We start from the raw sequence: 24,999 nt of genomic DNA on the forward strand, positions 1-24,999 counted from the left end.
GGCTGCACTTTCTTTCGCCCTGGGCGACTCTCTTTACGGGGCGCACTCCTTGCACGTGGGGCTCCCCTATGCGGGGGACACCCCTGCGTGGCAGGGCACTCCTTGCTTACATCAGCACTGCACATGGGCCAGCTCCACACGGGTCAAGGAGGCCTGGGGTTTGAACCGCGGACCTCCCATGTGGTAGACTGACGCCCTAACCACTGGGCCAATTCTGCCACCCAGTCTAGCCTTGGTCCACGGGTTTAAGTAACAGCCAGAAGAGCAACTAGGTCTTGGGGCAGATCACTTCATAACCCTCCGACAGCTCTCCCGTGTCGTAACCCTCGTGCAAACGACCGGGGCAGCGCAGAAATCCTTCCTTGAGAGTGAAGTCCAGTGCCCACTGCCCCTCAGGCCAGCACTGCGTCCGACGTGCTGCCAAGGCCTTTTCAGTTCCAAGTGCCATCCCTTGGCCTTGGAAATTCTAGACTGGCGGCTCTAAAACCCAAAGCTGTCCCCATTACTCCCCAACCCTCTTGCTGGGCCTTAGCTGGTCCAGCTCCAGTGGTCTGTCCTGACTTCTGTCTTAACTTAACCTCCCCTCCGGACCTGTGTCCGCCCCAGGCATGCTGCGTTCCTGGCGGGTCCCCAGGTGTGCTAGGCTCCCCCAGCCCTCCCCGCCTTTCCTTCTGCTGTCCCCTCTGCTTAGAACGCCCTTTCTCTTCCTGGCCACTGGCCTTGGAAAACCCCTTCCCTGGTCCCAGGCTGGGACATCTCCATGTCATCGCTCCCTCCTCTTATCATCAGTCAACCCCTGTCTGCCTCTTAGGGGGGTGGGAGGTACGGAAAGTGGCCGCTCTGTAGCTGAAGAGGTGACGGCGCCTTTTTATGGGATGTCCCTTTTCCTGGTCTCGTGCTGTCTGGGAGGCCTCCGGCAAGGGCTCAGAAACTCAGGATTTCTCCAGAATATAAATGAAGGTTCCTAAGACCAAGGTGTCTGCTGATGGGGGAGCTCAGCTCTCCCTTCTCCCAAAAAATTGAAAAGGCAGTGGTCAGCGAGGAAGCCCCTCGACCTGCGGGCCTGAATCCAGAAGAGAGGAGAGCATCTTTGCAGACCGCACAGGAGACAGCCTTGCCGTCTGCTCCTGTTTGGATTGTCCCTGAGGTGGCCCCTGTCCTGTGTGTCCTCTTCCCTCCTTGCAGCGGGCGGGGGTCTCGGCTGCCGGGGCTGGTACCCAGGTAGCCGCGCAGCTGTGTGAGCTCTGAAGGCAGCAGGCCCTGGGCTCTCGTTTAGGCTGTCCTGGGCCTGGGTTGGCAGCAGGGCCCAAGGGCCCAAGACTTCGTTTGTTTTCAGCACGTCACAGAATTAACCATTGAAATTAAGTGTCAGAAAAGATGTCATAAGTGAGTTGTTTGGATCCTCTCATTTTGCAGATGGGAAAACTGTAGGACAGTTGACTTAAGAGACTCAAAATCACACGCGAATTTAACGGCAGCCCTAGGACCTGAGTCCAGGTTTCTGGGCTCTGCCTTGGTCCTTATCTTGCGTGTGACCTCAGGGCCCTTGTTCTGACATTGGCACTGGCCAGGGCGTGGCTGGGCTGAGAGAGGTGAGCTGCCAGTGGTTGAAGGCAGAAGCCTTGGCAGGCAGCCGTGGACTGTTACACAGGCTGTGCACTGCACAGCTCTGCCATGGGCTCTGTGAACGGCTTCATGCCTGCATTCGGTGGTCCCACCCCTGGTAGGTCCCAGATGCCGCCCCAGCCTTCTCTTGGCTCCTGGGAGCCTGCTCCTAAAGTTTAGCTGTCTGAGTCTTGAGCCCCCAGCCCTGTGCCAGGGGCCTGGCTCTTCCGTAGACCCTCTGCCTGCGGCAGTTGAACAGCCACGGCCCCTGGGCTGAGCCGAGCACAGGGCTGGCTGTCCAGCACCAGGGCGCCCGGGCCCAGTGGGGGTTCCTCGGGATCACCGTGGTCTTCCCTGAGCTGCAGCCAACAGGCGAATATTCTGGCTTTGGCTGGTGCCTTTCGCCCTGGCCACGGTGGATTTCACAGCCACCAGCAGTGACTGATGTCACGGCTCCAGCAGTCTGTCGAGAGGGTTGGGTCGGTGTCCAGAGAGCTCCTCTCAGCCCCCGGTGGACCTGACCTTCCAGGGACGGGGAGGCTTCCTTTTCTGCAGAACCTTTGAAGGTCTGAATGTGCTTTTTTTGTCTCTCATTTTTTACTGCGGTAACATACAACATGACATGGCCCTGAGCCCTTTCAAGTAGATAATTCAGTGCTGCTAATTACATTCCCAGCGTTACGCTGTCACTACCCCCATCTATTACCAGAACTCCTCTATCACCGCCAGCAGAACCTCTGCACCGGGAGGCAGTAACTCCCCGTTCCGGGCCCTGGGAGCCTGTCCTTATTCTGCGTCTCTACGAATCGGCCTATTCTAGGAATTTTCTAGAAGCAAGGACAGACAGTGTTTGTCTTTCTCTCTGGCTTGTTTTATTCAGCACTGTGGGTCTGATTGCTCTGGACACTTGTGTTAGGGGGTCTTTGTTCTGTGCACCCCGTCCTCCGCCAGCAGGCGTGCACCGCGGCACCCCTGCACGTCCAGCACCATGCTGGCCCGAGCAGACAGCAGACCTTCTGGGCCTGGCATGTGGGTGGGGTTCACTTTGAGTGCCAACACTTGCCTGTTCCTAGACCCAGATGTCGATCAGGATTCTGAAGTCCCGTTTGGGTTTAGCACAAAAGGTGGTTGTAATCCCAGGTGGCTGTAATCCAGGGTGTTGTAATCCCAGGTGGTTGTGATCCCAGGTGGCTGTGATCCCAGGTGGTTGTGATCCAGGTGGTTGTGATCCCAGGTGGTTGTGATCCCAGGTGCCTGTCGATCCCAGGTGGCTCGTGAGTTCCTAGGTGGTCGTGATCCCAGGTGGTTGTAATCCAGGGTGTTGTAATGCCAAGTGGCTGTAATCCCAGGTGGTTGTAATCCCAGGTGGTTGTAATCCCAGGCGGCTGCTACCACGCTCTGTGGCGATGGCTGCCACGGCCGTGGGGAGGCACGATGGGGTTGTGCCCTATTCCCCATCCTTGTTCTCCACTAGATGACTGGCATCCCCGAGAGGGCAAGCGTAAGGAAGGTCACATTTCAGAGAAGGGCCTGGCTCTTTGATCTGGGGCTTGCTTTCTTCATTCCTTAACTTTATACTGAAATGTAATGTACCTATAGGAACATGCTGATGTGAATTTCCACAAACTGAATACTGCGTGTAACCAGCACCAGATCCAGCAGGGGGCCATCGCCGCTCTCCAGAGCCCCTCCTCAAGCCCCCCCTAGCCCCCCAATGCTGTCTACGTCAGACCGGAGCAGCACCTTTGTTCCCACCCTCTGTCAGAAGTGCTGTATCCCCTTCCTTCCGTGCTTGGCACTCACATGGAGACATCAGTCGGGTTCTGTATTAGTTTGCTGTGCTGTGTAACAAACTACCACACATGTAATGGTTTAAAACCATATACCCGTTTCATCTTTTGGTTTCTGTGGGACAGACTCTGTTTGAGGGTCTCACCAGGCCCTCATCCAGGAACTGTCGTGGCTGTGGTCTCACCCGAGGCTTGACCGGAGAAAGGTCTGCTTCCACGCTCCCTCATGTTGTGGGCAGGATCCTGGGGCTGCAGGCCTGAGGGTCTCGGTTGGAGCTCCTTGAGGCTGCCTGGAGTTTATCTCCAGCACAGTCACTTGTTGCACGCGTCTTCAAAGCCAGCAACGGAGAGAAAGCACGTCTGCGGGGGGGCGTGGAGTCTTTGTAATGTGATGCAGTGACACGTCACAGGAGTAAGATGCCATCACCTTTGCCGTCTTCTCTTGGTTAGAAGCAACTCGGAGGCCGTGCTCATGCTGCAGGGGTAGGGGTTCACTAAGGGCGGGGACACCGCGGATCACAGGGCCACCTTCAAGTCTGCCACCATAGGCACGTGGAGATTCAGAAGTCATGTCCCCCTGGCTCTGGCCACCAGTGCCCCGGGGCAGGGACTGGTCAGAGGAAGCCCTTTCTCGCTCCCAGGGCAGAGCTCCTGACCTACCACTGTGATGACCTCTTGGGGGTGGGGGCCAGGGACGCTGGCTTCCGGGAGGAGGGAAGGCCGCTCATTACCAACTAGGAGATTGACTTTTTTGGTACTGGATGCTCTCAAATCTCGGTGCCCCTCACTGCCAGCAGGATTTTTCTGAACCTCACCTCCAGTGCTGCAAATCCCCTCCTAAAAAGCCCCTCCTCCTCTGCTTCAGCCTTCAGGTTGCATACTTGTTGGAGCACGTGGCAGAGGGGCCTTCACAGGCAGGCCTTGAGCCTGTCTGCCTGCACACGACTCCGTTCCAGTGCTTGCCATGCTGTTCCCGGCTCTACCTCGCTCAGATCAAGAGCTCCCTAAGGGTCCCTCTGTAAACACCCACCGAGCATGACTAACCAGGAAGCTGCCTTTCAGCCAGCAGCGTCCAGATGCCCCACGTTGGAGACCCCTCTGCTGGAGCTGTGGGGGGCGTGGGCAGTGCCTCCGCCCAGGGCAGGGCAGCCCCTCTCTGACACGCCTGCCCATCACTGGCCCCTGGCTCCGGTCCCCTTTGTCTTGGACCCAGCCTTCCCGACCCATGGATGACCCCCTGGGTCAGCCCGAGTTGTGTACAGGCCTCTCCAGCACCTAGGTTTGCAAGGTGGCCTTAGCCGTTATGGGAATTAAGAGAACTGCAGCCACCTAATTTGTGCTTGGACGGGTGACAGGGGCACTGGAAGCCTCTTGGGTTTGACATCCTAACGGCTGGTTGGGAATCCCTGCAAAGCCCCAGCTGCCTTGAGCCAGCCGCTTTGCCTCTCAGAAACGCAGTTTCTTCATTGGGAAAATGGGGGTTAAAAATATAGGTGTTTGCTCAGTAAACCTCACCAAGTTGTTCTGAGGGTCAAATCCAACATTTTGTAGAACTACACCTTTGAAAACCAGAAAAAGCGTGACGATATGTACTGTGATGGGAGATTTTGGTGATTGTTTAATCATCCACTGGGACGTGAGGAGGACTTTGTGGTCTTTCCTATTGTGTGTGTATGTGGGTTTTTTTTTTCTTTTTTTTTTTTAGTGTGGTGGGATATGGAAGAGGGATCACTTGTTAATTAAAATATAGTTCTTATAGCTTTTGGAATTTTTTTCTCTTTAAAAATATAATTTTTTTTTCAGGTTACAATAGTGGTGTTTGTTATAGAATTTAAGATACAGGAAAGCATAGATAAGAAACAAGGCTGGCCCTTTGGCTGAAGTTTTGGTGTTACAGCCATCAGCTTGCGGTAGCCCACCTTCCCTCCCCTCTACCTGCGTGATAGAGAAGAGGAAGCCGAAGCTCAGAGAGGGAGGGTGGGGAAAGCACAGAGGGCGCAGGGGCAGGGCAGGTGGCCTGGCCGTTGAGACCCCTCTGGGGGCTGGGGGCGTAGGGGCCTGGGCCCGTGCGGCAGGCAAGCGGGCAGCGGCCGCGGCTGCGTCTCCCTCTGGGCCCTGCCTGGGCACGGCCAGCACTGGCCCCGCTGCCTCGCGGCTCTGATAGCACCTGCGGCTCTGGAGCCAGGGCCAGTGGACAGCCTCACCTGGCAGAGGTGCCGCGATGTCCGTGGCCGCTGGAGACCTGCTCCTACGCCTGGAGCCGGACAGGGCCCCGGGCCTGGCCAGCGTCGTGGCACTGGCATAGCCAGAGCTGCACTGTGAAGGGAGGGGGGGCGGCTTACTCAGGAGCCTGAGACTGAGAGCTTGGCCCCCGGTTCTGGCCTTGCTCCTTCACGACAGCGGGTCCTGCCTTGACAGCCTCAGCCTCTGCCCGTGCTCGTGACCCGCGGCTGGCATCCTGTCCACCAGCCTGTGGGGGTCTGGAGCCTGGCCGGGCTCTGCATCCAGGTTAGGAAACCGAGGCTCGCTAGGTTGCTTGGGAGACCTCCCCTCGGGTGCGTGGGGAGGCTGGGCGGGAGGCGCAGGCGCCACGCCGACGGTGGGAGCTCCTGGTCTCCCCTCTGTGAAGTGAAGCAGTTGCTTGCACCAGACCTGGCTTCAAAGCCCACCTGTGACTGTGGACCTCCCCGAGTCTCGGACCTCACCTGTAAAATGGGGCTCCTGGTAGTTCCTGCCTCATTTTTGTCACTCTATTTAGATGGTTTCTGTGTGTTCAGTACCATGTGAATCAGTGGCTTGTAGTCTGTTCGCAAAATTGTGTAAGACCACCACGATCAATTTTAGGACTTATCGTCACGCCAAGGAGCAGCTGCACCCCCTTAACCTTCACCCCCCACTATTCCCATCCCCCAGCCCTGGGCAGCTGCTGTCTGCTGCCGACTCTGTGGATCTGCCCGTTCTGGATATTTCATAGAAATGGGATCAATGCGTGGTCTTCTGTGTCTGGCGTTTCTACGTCACCGCATTAGTCAGTGCTTCTTCCTTTCTATGGCTGAGTTATTCCATGGCATGGATATGCCACGTTTTGTTTTTCCGTTCATCTCTTGATGAATCCCTGTTTTTTCCCTCCACCTTTTGGCAGTTAGGAGCAATGCTCCTGTGGACATTTGTGTGGACATACGTTTTCAGGTCTTGTGGGTGTACACCTAAGGGTGGAATTGCTGGGGCACATGGGAACTCTATGTGTACCTCTTTGAGGAACCATCAGATTCTTTTCCAAAGTGGCTACATCATTTTACATCCCCACCAGCAGTGTATGAAGATTTTAATGTCTCCACCAACACTTGTCTTTTTTATTGCAGCCCTCCTAGGGGGTGGGGAGTAGTATCTCAATGTGGTTTTGGTTTGTGTTTCCTGATGGTTAATAATGTTGACCATCTTGCTGCTTGGCCATTGGCCATTTGCATAGCTTCTTTAGAGAAATGTCTATTCAAATCCTTTGGCCCCTTTTAAATTGGATTGTCTTTTTATTGTTGAGTTATTAACACTTCTTTTATATTTTGGATATCAGACTCCTCTCAGATAAATGATTTGCAAATATTTGCCCCCATTCTGTGGGGGGTCTTTTCACTTTTTTGATAGTTTCCTTTGAAGCACAATAGTTTTACATTTTGATCATATCCAACTCATCTATTTTTGTTTGTTTCTGGTGCTTTTGGTGTTAAATATAAGAAACCATTGCCTTATCCAAGGCCACAAAGATTTACACTTATGTTTTCTTCTGAGAATTTTGTAGTTTTAGCCCTTACCTCATAGAATTTTATATTAAATGTAATGCTTAAAAGGCATTTTATCTAGCATTGTGCACATGGCAAGTGCCAGGCAAATAGTGGCTGCTATTACTTTAAAATTATTATTAATTTTGTTTATTATTTGCCATCACCATTATTGCCATGATTAATCTCTCATTGTGTTTGCCATCTATGTTGCTGCAGCTTGCATCTACCTGGAAGAACGTGCTGGTGGTTGATGTTTGAACGCCTCCCCCTTTTTTTAGGGAGTACTGGGAATTGAACCCGGGACCTCATACATGGGAAGCAGGCACCCAACCACTGGGCTACACCCGTTCCCCTGATGCCCTTTCTGGCATACCTGGGTGTACAGGATGTAAGAAGGGGAGAAGCTGGTAACCAGCAGCCCCCTCCCCCTCTTTTTTCCCCCAAGCCTTTTATTGTGGAAAGTTTAAAAATACTTGAGAGGAGAGAATGACAAAATGTACTTCCTCGTAGCCTTCACGCAGCCTCCCCGGTTACCTAGTCTGGGGCCACTCTCCGTTCCCTGCCCACCCCCGGGCCTGGAATATCTTGAGGCAAATCTCAGGCACAAATCCACATTACAACACACTGGACGCAGCGCAGCTCTCCCTAAATAACTGTAGTGTGCTTCTCTGAGGGATGCGGCGCCGCTTTCTCCAAAGGGACCAGCTGTGTTCCGGGGGCGGGGAAGAGCGCACATTCCTCCCCAAACTCGGAACACTGGGCGGTTCCATGCACCAGCGAGCGCCTCTGCTGCTCCCCGGGAGGAGGAGCCTGTGTGGAGGCAGCGGGGCTGCCTTGGGATCTTTGGGTGGCACATCAGCAGGGGGTTGGCACAGGACAGAACAGTGTGGCCACCCATCCTGCTCCTTGGTCTACTGGATGGGGCAGGGCAGGGTGAGCTAAGAGACTGTGGGTCAGAGTGGGCCCTAAGAGGCCATGTGTCGGTGTAATAACGAGAATCCTTTTTACTTTCGTGTTTACAAACTCCTTTCACATCCGTGAACTCCTTGGTCCCCACAGCAGCCCTCTTAAGTGTTATGCAAAATGCACATTTTGCACATGAGAAAATGGAATCTCAAAGTTAACTCCAGCTTCTTCTTTAAAGCCATCATGTAAGTGGCAGAGTCAGGATTCGAACTTGGGGCTTCCAACTCTATTCTCCATTGGTCCAGTGCAAATCCCCGCATCTCACTCCCTGCTCATTCTGGGCGTCGGTGAAGCCCAGAGGAAATAGTCCCTCTCTTGTTCACTTTGCCTCAGATTCTCAGCCAGAGGACCTGACCCACCCAGCCTGGCCGAAGGCCTTGCAGCCCCTCATGGAGTCGTGCCGTGGGCCTGGGGCATCTAAAGACGCCCCGGGAGCCTGTGCTCCTGGCGGGGTCTGGCCGGCTCTGGAGCCTCGCCCCTCCTGCAAGCAGCTGGTGCTGTCCAGTCCTCCTGCCCTCCCGGCCCAGGCCTCGACTTCGTGCTTTTCACTCTTCAGTCAGCCGAAATCCAGGTCTCCCCGTTAACTTCCAGCACCCCTTTCTCCGTGTTCCACCGCAGGACCTCTAAGGGAACGTGTGTTTACCCTTTGCCATGGAGACCGTTGGGACCTCTCTCCTGCCTGGTGATAAAATGGCACAGGGCGCTCAGCCCTCCAGCAGCTTCTTTGGCAATTCCACGAGACTTGTGAAAAATGCATGAGGCCCGCGATACAGTAGATGAGCTGAGAAGCTTGGAAGAAAATCCACTTGTGGATGGCTGGGCGATTGGAAAATCCCTGTCCTTTCTGTCCCGATCCCAAAAGAGAATGTATTTAGGAATAATTCCTCTGGTGATTCTGATGCTTCGTCCCGGGTCAGAAGCCTGTTGGTGCCTGCTGGTCCGATATTCTCCCCCTCAGTTTCTTTTTGCTCCTTTCCCTCCTGGATTTGGCTTGAATTCATGTCTTAGTGATTCTGAGTTCTCTCTTTCAAGGTCACTGCCCTAATGCATGAAAGTGGAACCAGTGTCAGCTTTGTGATACCCTGCAACCCCGGATCCTCTTCCTGGGGACAGAGACGTGGAGGGTTTGGGGGTGGGGGTGGGGGTGCCAGCGTCACATTCTGAGTGACCTCAGATTGTGCGGGGAGGGCTGGGCTGGATGGTTGAAGGAGGGCGGGAGGCCTCTCTGCCTGTTGCCTGTTGCTTCTGTCACGTGGGTTCCAGAACAGCCCGTGTGTGGTCTCGAAGTCTGCCTCCGTGGACTGGTCCTCGTCTTTCCGGGTAATTTACTCTCAGAACTGGAGAGCAATTTTGAAAGGACCCAAGAGGTCCCCAGTTCACAGTTCACAGATAGTCCCCGGTTCCTTGGGGCACGTGAGGCCCCAAGAAGCCAGTGGCCTGCCGGGGGTGGGGGCAGGTGACAGCAGCGGGGCCCTGGGCATCTTGGTTTTACCCACCACACCAGGCTGCCCCCGGGCACCTTGGAGGCGAGAGGCAGGAGAGAACTGCGCGGCGCCCCCCCGCTCCTACGCCGCCTGTGTCTTCGTCGGTGGGGCTCTACCTGGGAGGGTCCTCCGCATCACGAGGTGCCCTGAGCGCTGTCGGCGCTGTGGTTTGTGACGTGCTCGTGTGGCACGGGTGAGGGCGTGGGACACCCATATGACTTCATACGGGGTGCGAGTCTGGGTGGGCAGGGGCTCACGAATGACACGCTGTCACGGAAACACAGGCTTTACTCAGGAATCCTGGGAGAGGAAGGCTGCTGAGGGGGACGAGGGGAGCCCCGAATGAGAGGGGCTCAGGCACGGGCTGTGGGTGAGGCTGAGGCCGTCACGAGAGCAGGCTTGGCCGGGGTCAGCCTGGCTGAAACCTTCTGGAAGGAGACTCTGGTCCTCCCCCCCCAGGCAGGTGGCCGGTGGGCTCACCCACATCGGCTGCCCGGCCCCTGCGTTCCAGCAGGGTGGCTGCAGACCGCCGACTCGCCCACCCATCCTGCCTGTCCCGAAGGCAGCGTCCCTCCCGCTCCCAGCCCTGCAGGATGCCTGTGTGGAGAGAGCAGTGCGCGCAGGGAGCGGTGCTGGCCCACGGCTCAGGGCTGAGGCAGCAGCGTGGTAATCGTTCGGGACATTTGGAGCAGCGGGCACCCGTGGGCCCACAACTGGATGCTCTGCTCTGAAACACAAAGGGGAGGCGGGGGTGGCGGACTTGGCAAGAGGTGGGGACTTGGCAAGAAGTGGACGCGGATCTCTGGCTTTGGTCGTGAGGGTCCTTAAAAATGATTACTGGAACCCCGGGGTAGGTTCACTGGGAAAAAAAGCACAACTCCAAATTGATCTTTCTTTCTCCTGGTAGGCTTTGCAAGAAAAGAAGCATCGTGGGTGCTCTTTTCCTTGGCCTTCGCTGGCCTCGTGGCGGGTCTCGTGGACCTGGTGGTGGCAGTGGTGGCAGTGGTGGCAGGGAGGGGATGGCGTGGATGGAGTCCACTGGTGAATGGCCGTCCTCAGGCGGGCACTCTCCTGAGCAGTTTTGTCCTCAGGACTGAGTTTTAGAGGCCGTGGGAGGGTCGCACTGGCACCCCGTGGAGTTGGTCGGGGGCTGCTGTAGTCCCTGAGGTGGCTGGTGGCAGGGCCAGGGCTGCAGCTGGGTCCCGTCTCACCCTGTCTTCTTGTCCTGGACACTTCTTGCTCCACTTTTTGGTTGAATTCTCTTATAGGTAATAACCTCTTTTTCCCTGTGGGCACTAGTGTTTTCTCCCAAGGAGATTGTAAATTCCTTAAAGACTGTGGTTTTGTCACAGTCTCTCTTGCATTTCCCCAGATAACCGTGAAGTAGTAGGTATCAGTGGGTGCTTGTCCAATTGAACCGCTTGCGTGCCAGGCGGCGCCGCCCCTCCCCAGGGGCCCTCCCGGTGACTCCAGCAGCATTTCAGGCGCACCCTGTGTGTGACCTCAGAATCCTTATCAGGGCCGGCCTCTCTACAGCCATTGTCCGTGGAGCGTAATCGGCCTGTGCAGTAGGTAGATCTGGTTTCAGGTGAGGCCTTATCCAGGGCTCAAGCAATGTGCCCAGAGCCTGGTTTCACTCCTCTGCCCAGCTCTGATTTCTCTTTGGCTCCATTTCTGAGTTCTGGCACAGTCAGGCCTCCTCCCTAAGGCCCAGGATGACTGCTAACAGCTGCCCTCTCTGAGCTGCCTCTTCCTCCTCCAGTGCAGTAGAGGGTGTTTTCTTCCCGGCATGCCCAGCAAGAGCGCCCTGTTCCGCTGGGTCAGCTCAGGGCCACGGTCCACACCCGAGCCAGCTGCCCCGGGATGGGAGGTGCCCATTGGATGGAGGCTGCGTCCCCAGGCAGTGCGGTGGGCGCCCCGACGGAAACTGGGCTGGTGGGAGGGAGAAGACGAGGATGGACTTGGAGGGTCTTGCTCCTCGTCCTGATTTTAGAGCCAGCCCCCGCTTCTCTAACAGGAAGGCTTGTGCTTTTGTTCCAGGAGTACATCGACGCCCACCCCGAGACCATTGTCCTGGACCCGCTCCCTGCCATCAGGACCCTGCTTGACCGCTCCAAGTCTTATGAGCTCATCCGGAAGATTGAGGCCTACATGAAAGGTACAGAGAACCGTGGCGCAGGTGTCCGTGGCCAGGGAGCCCACGCCTTGGTGTGGAGGGCCCGCTATTTCTAAGCACCTGGGGTCCGGGAGCAGGTGAATTCCGTGGGGGAAACACTCTGGGGAGGGCCTTTCATCTTGCCTCCCTGACAGGCAGAGTTGGGAAGTAAAAGCCTCCGGCTGTTCTTTTAAGAGCCTGGCTCCCTCTGGCAGCTTGAGGGCGTTTTGGGCCACGGTGTTAACCCCTCGGCGGTGAGGCAGTGCTCTGGGCCACAGCAGTTGGAGAACTGCGGCACGTGTGGAAGGGCTCAGCGGAGCGCAGTGTCATGCAGCTGGGCGGAGGAGATGGAAATTAAAAGGCCTCTAAGCAAGCACGGGGGTCTGTAACGGGGCAGCTGACCCTCACGGGGTGTGCTCTGATCTCGGGACAGGAGCCTCCCTATGAGCTGCGTGGTGTCTCCTGCCAGCCCCGAGGCATCACCCCCCACCTCCAGGGGCCGGCAGCCCGGGGCAGGCTGAGGCTGCCTCTCCACGGTGTTTGTTTATGCAGGAAGGACTTCAGGAAGGATTTATGCTCACACTAACCTCCCCGTTCTCATGACCTGGTCCACGTGTTCCCTGCCGAGAGACTTTGTTCAGTTTTAAGGAACAGAATTCCTTGCCCGCACCCTGGGCTGCTTGCAGGAGAAGCTCCCTGCCCGCAGACTGTGCTTGTGGCCTAAAGGTGCCTCCTTGACCCCTTACCTGGGGTGACTCGGCCCCAGGGGTCGTGTCGTGGGTCCCAGGACCAGGGGCTAGAGCGGGCTCCCAGGTCTGAGGCAGCCTGTCTGGACGGGGCCCGGTGGGCACGCCAAGGGCGACATTTGCCAGGCACATGCCATGTGCCTCGCTGCAGCTCAGCCTTCTCCTTACGTTCTCTATTTTGGAGCCCCTGAAGATGGGCACCGCGAGCCTCCCCGTTTCCCAGATGAGACCCTGAGGCTCTGAGAGGCGAGCAGACGTGCCGGGATCACGCTGCCTGTAGGTGACAGAGCCAGCCTGCGGCAGCTCCGGCTCCCAACTCCTGAGCGTGACTTGCACGCCCATCCTTTACCTCCGCTGAAGCAAGGAAAAACGACCCCCAAGGTGGTCTTAGAGGACCCAGGTGGAGCAAGCCCCCGAGAGGGGGTCGCCGAGGTCCTGGGAGAGGTGGCGAGTCCTTGGTCTCTGTACGGAACATGCCCTGGGAAGAGCTGGGCGCTGGACCCGGCCGTCCTGGCAGGGGGTCTCAAGCCTTCTTTTTCTGGGTCCCTGGCCCTCAGCAGCCTGGTGTAGCTTCGGGGTGACCTCCTGGGGAGCCCCCAGGCAGACAGGCTTTTTCAGCAGGCCAGCATCCTTTCTTCCTTTGGTCTGGAGTGAGCGAGCACTTCCTCAACTTTCCTTCCCTGGGTCTAGCTGGAACCCCCAAACCAGAAGGGAGATTGGTGGGAGTGTTCCTTCTGGAAGACTGCTTCTGGGCTAGTCTCTGGCTGAATGAAGTTTTGGCCAAAATCTGGCACAGAAAAAGTCATCAGCCTCTTTCCAGAATGTGTCTTTTGAACCTTGAGTATGAGCGAAGGAACTGGAGACAGTATTAAAAGGTGAGGTGGGGAGTGGGTGTGGCTCAGGCAATTGAGCACCGGCCCCCCACACATGAGGTTCAATCCCTGTCCCCAGTACCCCAAAAAAATAAAAAGGTGAGGCAGCCCAGCCTGCACCCTGTGCCTCCGCAAGTCCGTCAGAAGACGGGACGACTTCTGAAGGTGCGGTGGAGAGGGCTTTCGCAGAGCCTGGCTTTGGAGTAGAGTCTGAACCGGGCTCCTGCCAGCTGTGGTCTCAGCTCGTTGGTCCGGCCCTGCCCGTTTTCCATGAGATGTGACTAAAATCTTCTCCCTGGGGTTGGGGTCGCTGGGAAGGTGTCGTCAAGCACATCGCCCAGTGCCTGGCACATGGAGTCACCAGGGAATGCCAGCTGCTCCTGGCACAGCCGGAGGGGACGAGGCGTTGGAATCGGGCCCTAGAGTCCGTTGTGGAGAATGGGGCTGGGGGTCACATGTGAGTCAGGCCCAGGCAGGGGGTGCGTGCGTGGTCAGGGAGCAGGGTCCCGTGGGGGCTGCAGTGCACGGCGCCCGGGAAGGGGGGCAGGGAGCTCTCCCACCCCACCTGCTCCGCTCCTCCTGGGCAGTGAGGAGTTGGGATTTTTGAACAAGGAGGTGCCCTGGTTCTGTCGGGGTGAGAGCAGGCTTCTGCCGGCCCCGAGGTGGAGGCTCGCAGGCAACAAGAGGTGGGGGGAGCTCTTGGCACTACGGCAGCGGGACACTGGGGGTGGGTGGGGCCAGACCCAGACCAAGGAGGCGCTTAAGAGGCTACACCCTACCTTGGCCGGGGTGACCGAGCAGGGAGCGGAGGAAGTAGAAGTGTTGGCGCCATTGTCCCCAGCTCTAGGGTGGACTCCACCCTCCCGGGCTCAGAGGTGGCTCCCAGGGGGTCGCCCAGGCCCGTGTATCAGGGCACCGCTCCAGGCCTTGCAGAGGCTGCCCGGGGGCCCTGAGGGGCCCTGTCCCAGGGAGGAGCTTGTGTTAAACACCGGCCTTGCCCTCCTCCGGCACTGGCTGCACTTGCCCCCCAGGCCGAGATGGAAGGCAAACACCCCGCTGTCCAGCCTGTGCTTCCGCGTTCTGCTGAGTGAAACAGGCAGAGAAGACAAGTGTCATCTGACCCCACTTACGGAAGTATCTAGAACAAGCCAGTACATAGAGACAGAAGGTAGATTAGAGGCTCCCAGGGCCTGGGGAGGGAGGAATGGGGAGTTACTGCTTAAAGGGTACAGAGTCTTTTTGTGGGGCTGGAAGTTAATGCTGTTGAACTGTACACTTGAAAGTGGTTAAAATGACAATTTTTACATTATATATAATTTTACTCAAATTAGAAAAAAAATCGCCTTGGCAGGCATTGAGCCCAGGCCCCGTGTGCATTCAGCTGGGGTAGACGGAGCACTCAGCCGTAGTGTCGGGGTCAGATGCAAGGCCTCCGGCCCAGGGGTCCTTGGACACGCGTGTCCACCCCCCACCCTGTCACGGGGGGCAGCGGTCACGAAGGCAAAGGGTCACCCTCTGGCCATGGGGCTGCTTGTTCTTCCTGAACCAAAGATGGCAAAGTGGGCCCTGGCCTGGGGGTCTCATCTTGGGGGGAGGAGGAGACAAAGACCTGACAAGGGGGCTCTTTGAACCCCCTTGCGTGGAGGAGGCTGGTGAGCAGCCCAGAGCTGGCCGGGGCCCTTCCTGCTGCCCTGCAGGGAGGAAGCCTGGGGAGCGGCCTTGGGCCCCCGGTGGGTGGGGCGGTCTGTGTGTCCGGGGCACGGGCCCGAGAGGTTTCTGCAACTCATGGGTGCACGGCCCAGTGGAGGGTTGGGGCGCCTCGTGCAGACGTGGACCTTGCTCCCGGGCGGCCCTCGAGGGCGTTGGAGCTGGCGAGGGAGATGAGATCAGCCCTTAGGTCAGCACAGATGACCCGGCCCCGGGGGTGGCTTGTGTCCTGGGCCTTGGCAATGACCTACACCCGGTCCTGGCCTGGGGGCTGCCCTCAGGCCTCCCAGGAGACAAGAGCCAGGGTGAGCCCCTCTGCTGTGTCTGAGAAACCTCCCCGCCAGGTGTGGTTTGCCCGGAGCTGCCCGATGGGGGGATTTTTCGGGGGTCATCAGGAGAGAGGCCCGTTCCCTCCAGCCCCGCTAGCACTGCAGTCAGCTCGCCTCTAGGCTGGCAGGAAATGTCGGGCAGGGGCTGGGAGCTGCCCCTTCGACTTTCCTTCTCATGCAGGCCGAGCTGGGTTTGTATTCTTCCAGGAGGGCAGATGGAGGCTGGGATTTCCTGGGGCCCTTTCCTGCAGCTGCCCGTGGCTGTGCATTTGGAAGCAGCGGGGGTTCGTGTCTGCCAGACCCCCGCCTCGCTGACCTCCCAGTGCCCAGCCGCCCCCACTGCGCAGATGCCGCCAGCCCCTCGGTGATGTGCACGCCCGCTCCCTGCTATTCCTGGGGGCGCGTGGTGTGTCTAAGCAAACTATGCACCGCTCTAATTACACTTTACGTCCCCACAGATAATTATAGCAATCCAAGTGGCACCGCTTTGCCTTTGAGAAGGAGCCTGGCAGGTCCCTCCTCTCCTCGTCACCACTGCTGTGCTGGGGCGGCTGTCCTTGTCGTCAGAGAGCCAGGGCGGCCGCTGCAGGGCTGCTGGGTTCTCAGTGACAGGAGCTGGGGAGGGAGGTGATCGAGCCTCCCTGAGTGGCACGGGGGCGGGTGGGCAGGCCCAGCACACAGGGTGGTTCTCCCAGAACCGACAGGCAGGGCACGTGGACCGGTGGCCACGCACCCGCGCTGCCTGGCTCCGTGCAGAACACTGCCTCCACCGCCCAGCTGCCAGGCAGTGAAGCCGCCTCCTGGGCCCCCGGCCTTGGTCGCCTGAGCATCCCGGCAGCCTCTGGGTGGTGGGCACTGTCACAGTTCCACAGTCCTCAGAACCTGGGGCCTGAATCAGAGCCTGAGGCCTGTCATTCTCAAGCCCACTGATTCCTCACCTGCAGTAAGAGAGACCTAAGTTGACAAAGGTTTACTTAAGGCAGCAGGTCACATCTCTCACGTGACAGTCCGGAGAAAGGCCATCCACTGCTGGCATCAGCAGCTCCCTCACCACCTGTCACGTGGCCCTCGGTAGCCCAAGGTGGTGGCCAGACCTCCAGCCATCACATCAAGATCGAGGTGTTAAGAGTTTAGGGCGCACTAAGAAACAGGAAGCAAAGGGCAGCAAGCACCAGCTCTCTTTCAAGCGAGGGTCCTAGACGCTACAGCCTGACAGTAGCTTAGTGGAGACGCTAAGTCCGTAGAAAGTCACGCTCCTTAAAGCCTGGTGGAAATAATGCCCCACAGCTTCTGCCTTGGGGTGGGGGTGGGAGCTGCCTGGGGTGGGGGGTGACTAAGTTCAGGGTGCTCTCGCTCATAGAGGAGGGGGCCAGCAGACTGCCCTTGGTCAGCTGCAGAGGGCTGAGGTAGGACAGGGGAGGGTAGGGGAGGGCGGGGAGGTGTCCGAGCCTGGGCCTCAGGGCCCCCCGGGAGTGGACAGGGGCGCTCGCCTTTCCTCTCCGGGCCCTGCCATCAGCCCCGTGGCGATGCTCGGTGCTCCCTGCACCAGGTGCTGTGAGGTACTTTACATGCATTAGCTGGTGCTGTGTGCTCAGTTCTCCTGGCAGGCCTGTGGGGAAGGCACTGGTAGCCTCACCACCCTTTAAAGGCGAGGACACTGACCCACGGAGCCGAGGTCCCTCAGGTCCCACAGCGAGCGGGGGGCCAAGCAGGGACTTGGACCCCAGCTGCCTGTCTGTGCCCTAGGCCAGTGACCCCCAGGCAGGCTCCTACGCCCTGTGCTGACCGCCAGCCCTGCACCTGCTGGCGTTCTCAGTGCCTCCCGCTCCCGGGGCTCCCCCTGTTGTCCAGTGGAGAGAGCCCAGCAGCTGCAGATGCCCCAGGCTCTGCTCTGTCTGTTCTGGAGGAGCCCCCCCCCCCCAAACCTTTTTGAGGAGGCCATGTGCCAAGGAAGGAAGCAGCTCGCGGCACCCTCCCCTCCCTGAGTGTGGGGTGCCGTCATCTGCTCCAGGGAGGTGGGCAGGGTGCTTGGACACTGTCTGCTCCTTTCCTTGGTCTCGCAGGCGCCCCTGGTCCCAGGGGAAGGGGGTGTGGCAGAAGCGGGGTTGGGGGGGCTGGGCTGCTCTCCGCAGAGGCTGCCCGAGCTGCTGCTGGAGGCGCCGAGGACAAAGGCCAGGCGTCACCCCCTTCCCAGCCAGGGCGGCACTCCCAGCCTGGCCCAGCCTCCTGGCTGTGCAGCTGAGGCTGGATTTGGGGATTGGACCCCCCAGGGAAAGGCTTGGTCTTACCATGTGGGCATCTTCAGGGCTTGGCACGGCCCACGCCTCCACCTGGCCTTGCCTGTCCCCAGGGTGTCAGCCTGTCCAGCCTATGGGGCGGAGGCCGCGGTGGCGTGGCCCCAGCCCATAGGCTGGTGGGGGGGCTCTTCGGGGGGAGCTCTTGGCTCCTGGTCCCCTTGCGGGGCAGTGGCGTGTCGCTGGTTTCCCAGCCCCCAGCAGAGGTCCCATGTGGAGGTGCCTCCTGCAGGGCAGGACCTGCCCGGAGCCTCCACTGTAAACCCGGCGTCCCCCTCCCCGGGGCGCGGTGGCACCCTTGGAGGCAGCTGGGCCGGAGCCCTGGGACACTGGAGAAGGCTCTGCGCCAGGGGAGCCTCCATTTTCTCACCTGCCAAGTGGAGGTAGACACCCCCACCCCACCCGACCCCAGGGGTCCTGAGGCCTGAAGGAAGCGGCAGGCGCCAGCACTTAGGGCTGGCCCTGTGGGCGCCACCCCCGGCCTCCCCCAGCCCTCTCTGCTGATCTCCTTTTCCACGTGAGAAAATGGAGGCAGAAGGAGCTGCGGTGACTCTGGTGGGGTCTGGAGCTGACGCAGACCCGCTTCTGCAGACCCCGGCCCGTGCCCACCCTGGCTCAGACCCGGGGCAGGGAGCCAGGCCCCTCTTCCCCCCAGCCCTGCCCCTCCTTCACAGCCCCTGGGTGCTCCCATTCTGAGGGGGGGCCCCACTCCCCACAGGGGCCCTGGGCCTGGAAAGCCTCAGCCCTGCTCTGCTGGAGGCCACAGAGCCCACAAGGCACCGACAGCCCTTCCCGTGTCCCCGTGAGCCCTGTCGCTGTGACTCTGGGCCCCTGATCTGAGTCCCTCCTGTAATGTGAGATGGCTCGTGCCATCATTATGCACCTCCTGTGTGCCAGGCTCTGTGCCAGCCACAGGTGCCTAATTTTTTAAGTCACTCTTCTAACCGTAATACCAGCTCCTAGATTCATAACTGTCAGCGGGGACAGCTCAGGTCTCCCCGGCCAGCTGGTCCCTGCCCCCTCCCAGTTTACAGTTCAGAAACTGAGATTTTCCAGGCATGCGGCCCCCCAGGGAGCCTGGCTGACCAGAGGGAGCCCCGAGACGGGGGCCAGGCGTGCCTCTGCCCCTCCCTAGCTGGGTGGCTGAGCGAGCCGCCCCCACGCCGAGCCTCCGTGCGCCCCGGGAAGTGGGCTCCCGGGCAGCCCCCCAGCAGGAGCCCTCATCACGCCGCCGAGGAGGGCGGGCACCTGGGGGAGCTGCCGGGTTGGGTGTGCGGCGGAGAGCCCCAGCGCGCCCCTTCCCCTTTTGGGGTTTTGCCGGAGCCTGGGGTGCCCCCGCTGGAATCGGGCTGGCGCCTGGCCCTGTTTATCACAGCCGCTGCCGAGTCCCAATATGGGATGCGTCTCCTTGCTGGCACGTGTCCCCAGCGGCCTTGGCCGAGGGGAGAATGCCTGGCGTCCGCTGCCAAGCGCGTCATTCCCCAGCCGCGGCCCAGGACACGGATCTGGCCTCCCCGACGAAAGGCTCAGGAGCAGAACGAGCCTTCGTGGAGGGTGGCGCTCAGCCCCAGGGGTGCCCCGGCGTCCTGGGAGGAACGGCCTGCTCTGGCTGTGCGCGCAGAGCCTTCGCTCCGGGCTTGCGGGAAGGCCCCGCCCTGCAGCCGCTTCCCTCCTGCCCCGTCCCGCTCCGCGGCTTCCGCACCAGATCCCGCTCTTGGCCAGGCGGACCTGCTCCACCTCCAGCAGAACCTCTGGGGACCCCTGCCCCCCTCCCCAGAGGCCTCCACAAGTGACCCCTCCAGGCTCCAGTCGTTCCTCTAGGCCGTCCCTGTGGCCCTGAGTGTGCAGGCTGACCCGGGGCCACTTGGTGCGTCAGGCACGGTTTGTCTTTCAGGCCTCTACCTCCCTCTTCCCAAGTTCCTTTCCTCTTGTGAATACTAAGCCTCTCCAGACTTGAAACTCCCGGGAGCTGTCTTCCCCCTCCTCATACAGGTTCCAGCAATCAGGATAAAAATCTCACAACTCTTCTCTGGGGTATAAATCGGGCAGGTAGATGCTCAAAACATACTTGTTAAAAAAAATATATATATATATATCATACTTGTGGGTCAGGCCAACCAGAAAATGACATCAGTCATTTATACTTTAGTGTGAATTTTAGGCCTACCTGGTGTCTCTAGCTGAGACTGAGCTCTTCCCAACTCCAGAATAGCTGCTCATCACCATGTCTTTAGAGATGAGGAGGGGGTCCAGGAAGGCTGCACAGAGATGACCCAGCTGGTGACCAGCCTTCTGACCCACAGCCCAGTGCTCTTTCCATGGGGACCCGCACCTCTGCAGTGATCTCAGAAGCCGCCCCGTGAGCCGGCATGGTGAATCTGGAGCTGGATCTCTGGGTTCACACCTCGCCTCAGCACCCAGCTGTGTGCGTTTAGGCAGGTGACTTAACTGCGCTGAGCCTTGGTTTCCTTCCGCAAAATGCAGGTGGTGGCAGCACTTTCCTCGCAGGGTCGTGGTGAAGAACAAGTATGGCACATGCTCAGTAGGTGCTCTTTTGGGGTGATGCTGCCTTGTTTGTGGCTGAGTGTGAGCTTCAGGCCATACCCTGGGCTCTTGTTTGTTTAGTTCTATGTTTGTGCTCTTTTCTTTTTTTTTTTAAAGATTTATTTTATTCATTACCCCCCACCTCTTGTTTGTGCTCGCTGTCTGCTCTCTGTGTACATTTGCTGTCTGCTTTCTGTATTTGCTTGTCTTCTCTTTAGGAGGCACCAGGAACTGAACCTGGGACCTCCCATGTGGGAGAGAGGCACTCGATCGCTTGAGCCACCTCAGCTCCCTGCTTTGTTGTGTCTTTCATTGTCTTTCCTCTTTGTATCTCCTTGTTGCATCACCCTGCCGCACCTACCTATCGTACCAGCTCTTTGTCTTGCTTGTCTTCTCTAGGAGACACTAAGAACTGAACCCGGGACCTCCCATGTAGTAGATGGGAGCTCAGTTTCTTGGGCCACATCTGCTTCGCCTGTGCTGCCTGTGTGGCCCTTGACGAAGGGGCTCAGAGAGGCCTCCTGGGGCACTGCTCTCCTCTTCGTTCACCCCTCTCATGTTTTTAATTAAATAACCAGACTTTATTTCCCCAAACAAGGAATATTTTCAGGGTGTCCCATCATGCAGCGCATAGATTGTGTCAGATGTGTTGGAAAAATCTCGATACACAAGTTTGTGGTGGGACTTTTCAGAACCTTTAATGTGCTGCTGTGAATAGGAATCCTCAGTCTCCTAGAGGGGGTAAAATACTGAATTTTACCAACACCTGGAAGATGCACTGATATTTTATATTCCAGTAAGAAAGAAAAAATTCTAACTAAATTGTGAGACACCATCAATTGTAAGACATAAATCCTGATTTCAGAGAAGGGAAGTGTGAAAAACTCATGTCTCAAAGTCAAAGAAATACACCAGTGTTTTGACCTTTCTCATCTAATCGGCTATGGATCCCTGATGGTGAGAAGAAACTTCTGTGCAGAACACGCTTTAGGAATTCCAGACTTGGTGCCCCTTGAGGTCTCCTCACAGCCAGCATCACACAGATCTGTTCTTGAATTATTTCTCCAAGAAACTCAACTTTCATTTAGCTCTAACTTCACTGCCCAGAGGCAACCTCTGCTGACAATATAGAATCTATCCTTCTCATACATATAAAAATATATATATATACTTAAAAAAAACCAAACAAACAGGGTCACATTATGTATGTTCTGATCCTCCCCCCACCCATAATATATTTTGGCTTCTTTCCATATCAGCCCGTAGAGATGAAGGTGATAAGGTGTGTCCTTTTTGATGGCAACATAATGTTTCAGCATGTGAATAAAAGTTTTATTTATTCAGGTTGGGCTTGTAAGAGCATTCCAGTTTTGTTCGAATTTTTCCCTAACAATATCAGCTGCAGTAGACATTAGATCTTTGCATATTTTGGTAAAATTAATCCCTAAAAGTAGAATTTCTAGGTCAAAGAATATACTGTAAGCATTCCTCATGTTGATAGTTATTGCTGGATTGCCCTTCAAAAATTTTTGAACAAATTTGACACCTGATTGTTCCAGTTGCTTGGGGAAGATATCTATTTTATTTTAATTTGCCCTTCCTTCATTATTGGCAAGATTGAGCATTTTTTTACATGTTTATTGGCTATTTGCATTTCTTCTTTTTTTAAAAAGATTTATTCCCCCCTCCTTCTTCTCTTCCCCCCTTGCTGTCTGTGTTTTCTTCTCTTCTCATTTTGTCTCCTTTAGGATTCACCAGGATTTGGTCCTGGATACCTCTGATGGGGAGAGAGGTTCCTTGTCAATTGTACCACCTCAGTTCCTGGTCTCTGCTGAGCTTCACCTTGACTCTCCCTTTGTCTCTTTTTTGATGCGTCATCATCTTGCTGCGTGACTCACTTGCATGGGGCACTGGCTCAGTGCGCGGGCACTCATGCGGGCACTGGCTTGCCGCTCGGGCACACTTGCTCCTCTTCTTTTTCACCAGGCGGCCCCAGGGATAGAACTCACGTCCTCCCATACGGTAGGCGGAAGCTCTATCATTTGAACCACATCTGTTTCCCTATTTGCATTTCTTCTACAGATGAATCCAGCCAAGTCACTTGCTTGTTTTTCTGTCAGGTTGTTGATCTGTTTCTCACCGTTAGAGCCCTTTTGGTATGAGGAAATTGTCCCATTTTTTATGTGAATGATTGGTCAGTGGAAGCATCATCTTTGTGCTGGGGCCAAGTTGACGTTTTCTGTTGGCAGTTAGAAAATGCACTGTCAGAACACTTCAAACATTTTTTTTTAAATTATCCTCCCTTGTGGCTTTTTGCTTGCTGTCTGCTCTCTGCTTCCATTCGCTGCGTGCTCTTCTGTGTTTTTGCTTGTCTCCCTTTTTGTTGCATTACCTTGCTGAGTCGGCACTCCGTGGTGCCCGGGCCGACAGGTCTCTGCAGCATGCAGGCCAGCTGGCCTTCACAAGGAGGCCCCGGGACGTGAACCCAGGGCCTCCCATATGGTAGATGGGAGTGCAGCTGATATAGCCACAGCCGCTTCCCCAAACATTTTTTTAAATATATTTTTTGTCAAAGTATGTCATTTGTACATGAACACACGTAAACACTAAGTGTATAGTGAAGATTGTGAACTACCAAAATAAACACACATAGCATCATGCAGGGCTTTCATACATCACCCCTCCACCAACACCTTGCATTATCGTGAAACATTTTTCAAACATTTTTAAAACGTCTTAATGCAAAAAGGCTGCTGTGCTTTGGGAGTTGGAGCCGAGGCGCTGTAGCGAGCAGCTGCCCGGTCAGGAGGGGCCGGGAATCGAGGAAGCAGCTGCCGCGGAGCTAAGCCACGTTTCCAGCAGCCGGCTCGGGCCCAGGAAGGTCAGTCTGCCTGGCCCGGTTCTGGCCCCGCTGCTCCTGGGCTGCCGCAGGGTCGGGGGCCCTTGGGACGAAGCGGGTCCCTGGCCCTCCCTCCGGGCCTCGCCGGGCCGGCCCCTTCCCAGGAACGCCAGGCCTGCGGCCTTTGCTTCCCTGTCTTCTCCCAGACAAAACCCTCCTCCCCCCCAGTTTCAGGCAGGTCCCCATCTTCGGGTATATCCCCCTCCCCTGACAGCTCACCTGGAGGCAGGGCGAGCCTCCAGCGGCTTGGGGGTGGGGAGGGGGCCGGTTAGGGGGCTGCATATAGCCAGCTGTACTTGTGTTCCATGGCTGGAGGCTGAGGGCCCTGCTACCCCCGCCTGTTAGCTCACAGATGTGCAGGTCAGCGGTCCACACCGCGCAGCACAGCTGTCCACACCACATGGCGTGGCTGGTCCATGCTCAGGGTCCCGCTGTGAGGACGAGGGGCCAGCCAGGCTGACTTTTTACCTGCAGGCTCTGGGGACAAATGCACTTCCACACCCTCAGTTCCTGGCAGTTGAAGGCCTGTGCCCCGCTTCCTTGCTGGCTGCGAGCCAGGCACTGCTCTCAGGCTGCCCAGGGCCCCGCGCTCCTGCTCCCACAGCCCCTCTGCCCTCCCCGCCGGCCGAGGCGGCGCACCAGGTCTTCTTGTGCTTCGGATCTCTGACTTCCTCCTCTGTGACCGGCCAGAGGAAGCGCTGGCTTTCCGAGGCTCGTGTATTAAGTCAGGCCTTTCTCTTTAACCTCCCTGTCTGGAGCTCACCCTTGCCCGATGCATCAGGGTTGCAGAGCTGGGAGTTGTGTCGTGCTGGGCGCTTGCCCCTGGGGTTCTGCCCCTCACGTCAAGCAAATGACGGTTGTCCTCATAGTAGGCATCTAGGTTAAGTTGAATTTCATTGAATTTTTCAACTGTCTCTTTTTCCCTGCGACCTGGCACAGGTGCCCGCACCGTAGCCCGAGTGGCATCGCTTGCTGTAGTGGCTGTCACACTCCATGCTGCAGCCTCATCTCCTGGGCAGCCCCCTCTTGACCCTGGGCCTTCGTCCATGGCGTTTGCTCTGCCCAGAAACACAGTGCTCTCAGCTTTGGGATTGGGCTCGGGCAGCCTCCTCCAGGAAGCCTTCCTGGCTGCATACCTCTCCCTCCCATGGGGCTCAGGGCAGACCCCTTTGCTGCCATGTCTCAGCCCTCGCCCTGGTGTCGTTATTATTTGCTCACTGCTCCCTCCCCCACCCGACCCCGAGAGTCTTGAGGACCGGAAGTGTGTCTTTGGGGACCTTGAATCCCCAGAGCAGGTTCTGAACATAGTAAGTGCTCAACAAATGCACAAATGAAGGAAGGATGGTTTGAAATGGCAGACACATGGAAGCAGACAAACAGATGCACGGGGGAGCCTCGGGGGCAGAAATTCCCCAGAGCTGAGAGGGGCTGGCCTGGGGCGGGGTGAGGTGATTGGGGCTGAGGAGCAGCTGCCCCGGCTGTCTGGGCGTTGGCGACAGGCCCCGACGGGCCGCAGGGAAGGTGGGAGCCGTTGCGCAGATGAGCACGTTGCTCGGGCCGGGGCCGCAGGGAAGGTGGGAGCCGTTGCGCAGATGAGCACGGTGCTCGGGCCGGGGCCGCAGGGAAGGTGGGAGCCGTTGCGCAGATGAGCACGGTGCTCGGGCCGGGGCTGCCCGTGCAGCTGGGGCCACGGCCTCCGCGGCGAGGAGCCTCTTTCAGCCTCCTGAGGGCGGGTCCGGCAGAGGCCAGGCGGGAGCAGGGAGCCTTGCTGGGGGATGGGGGCCAGGCCCCCCCGGCCCGGTCCTGGGCGGCGTTCCTGGCCCCCTACC

General features: G+C 57.6%; 1 protein-coding gene across 2 annotated transcripts in view; it reads left to right on the forward strand.

Moving 5' to 3' along the window:
* Positions 1–24,999, forward strand: part of ITPK1 (inositol-tetrakisphosphate 1-kinase) — a 176,737-nt gene that overhangs the window by 108,388 nt on the left and 43,350 nt on the right. For both annotated transcript variants that reach the window (XM_058292392.2, XM_058292397.1), the window contains exon 4: positions 11,665–11,782. In XM_058292392.2, the coding sequence (XP_058148375.1) occupies positions 11,665–11,782 (118 nt within the window). The remainder of the gene's footprint in view (positions 1–11,664; positions 11,783–24,999) is intronic.

Source organism: Dasypus novemcinctus, chromosome 3 (assembly GCF_030445035.2).
Source record: "Dasypus novemcinctus isolate mDasNov1 chromosome 3, mDasNov1.1.hap2, whole genome shotgun sequence".
Classification (NCBI taxonomy): domain Eukaryota; kingdom Metazoa; phylum Chordata; class Mammalia; order Cingulata; family Dasypodidae; genus Dasypus; species Dasypus novemcinctus.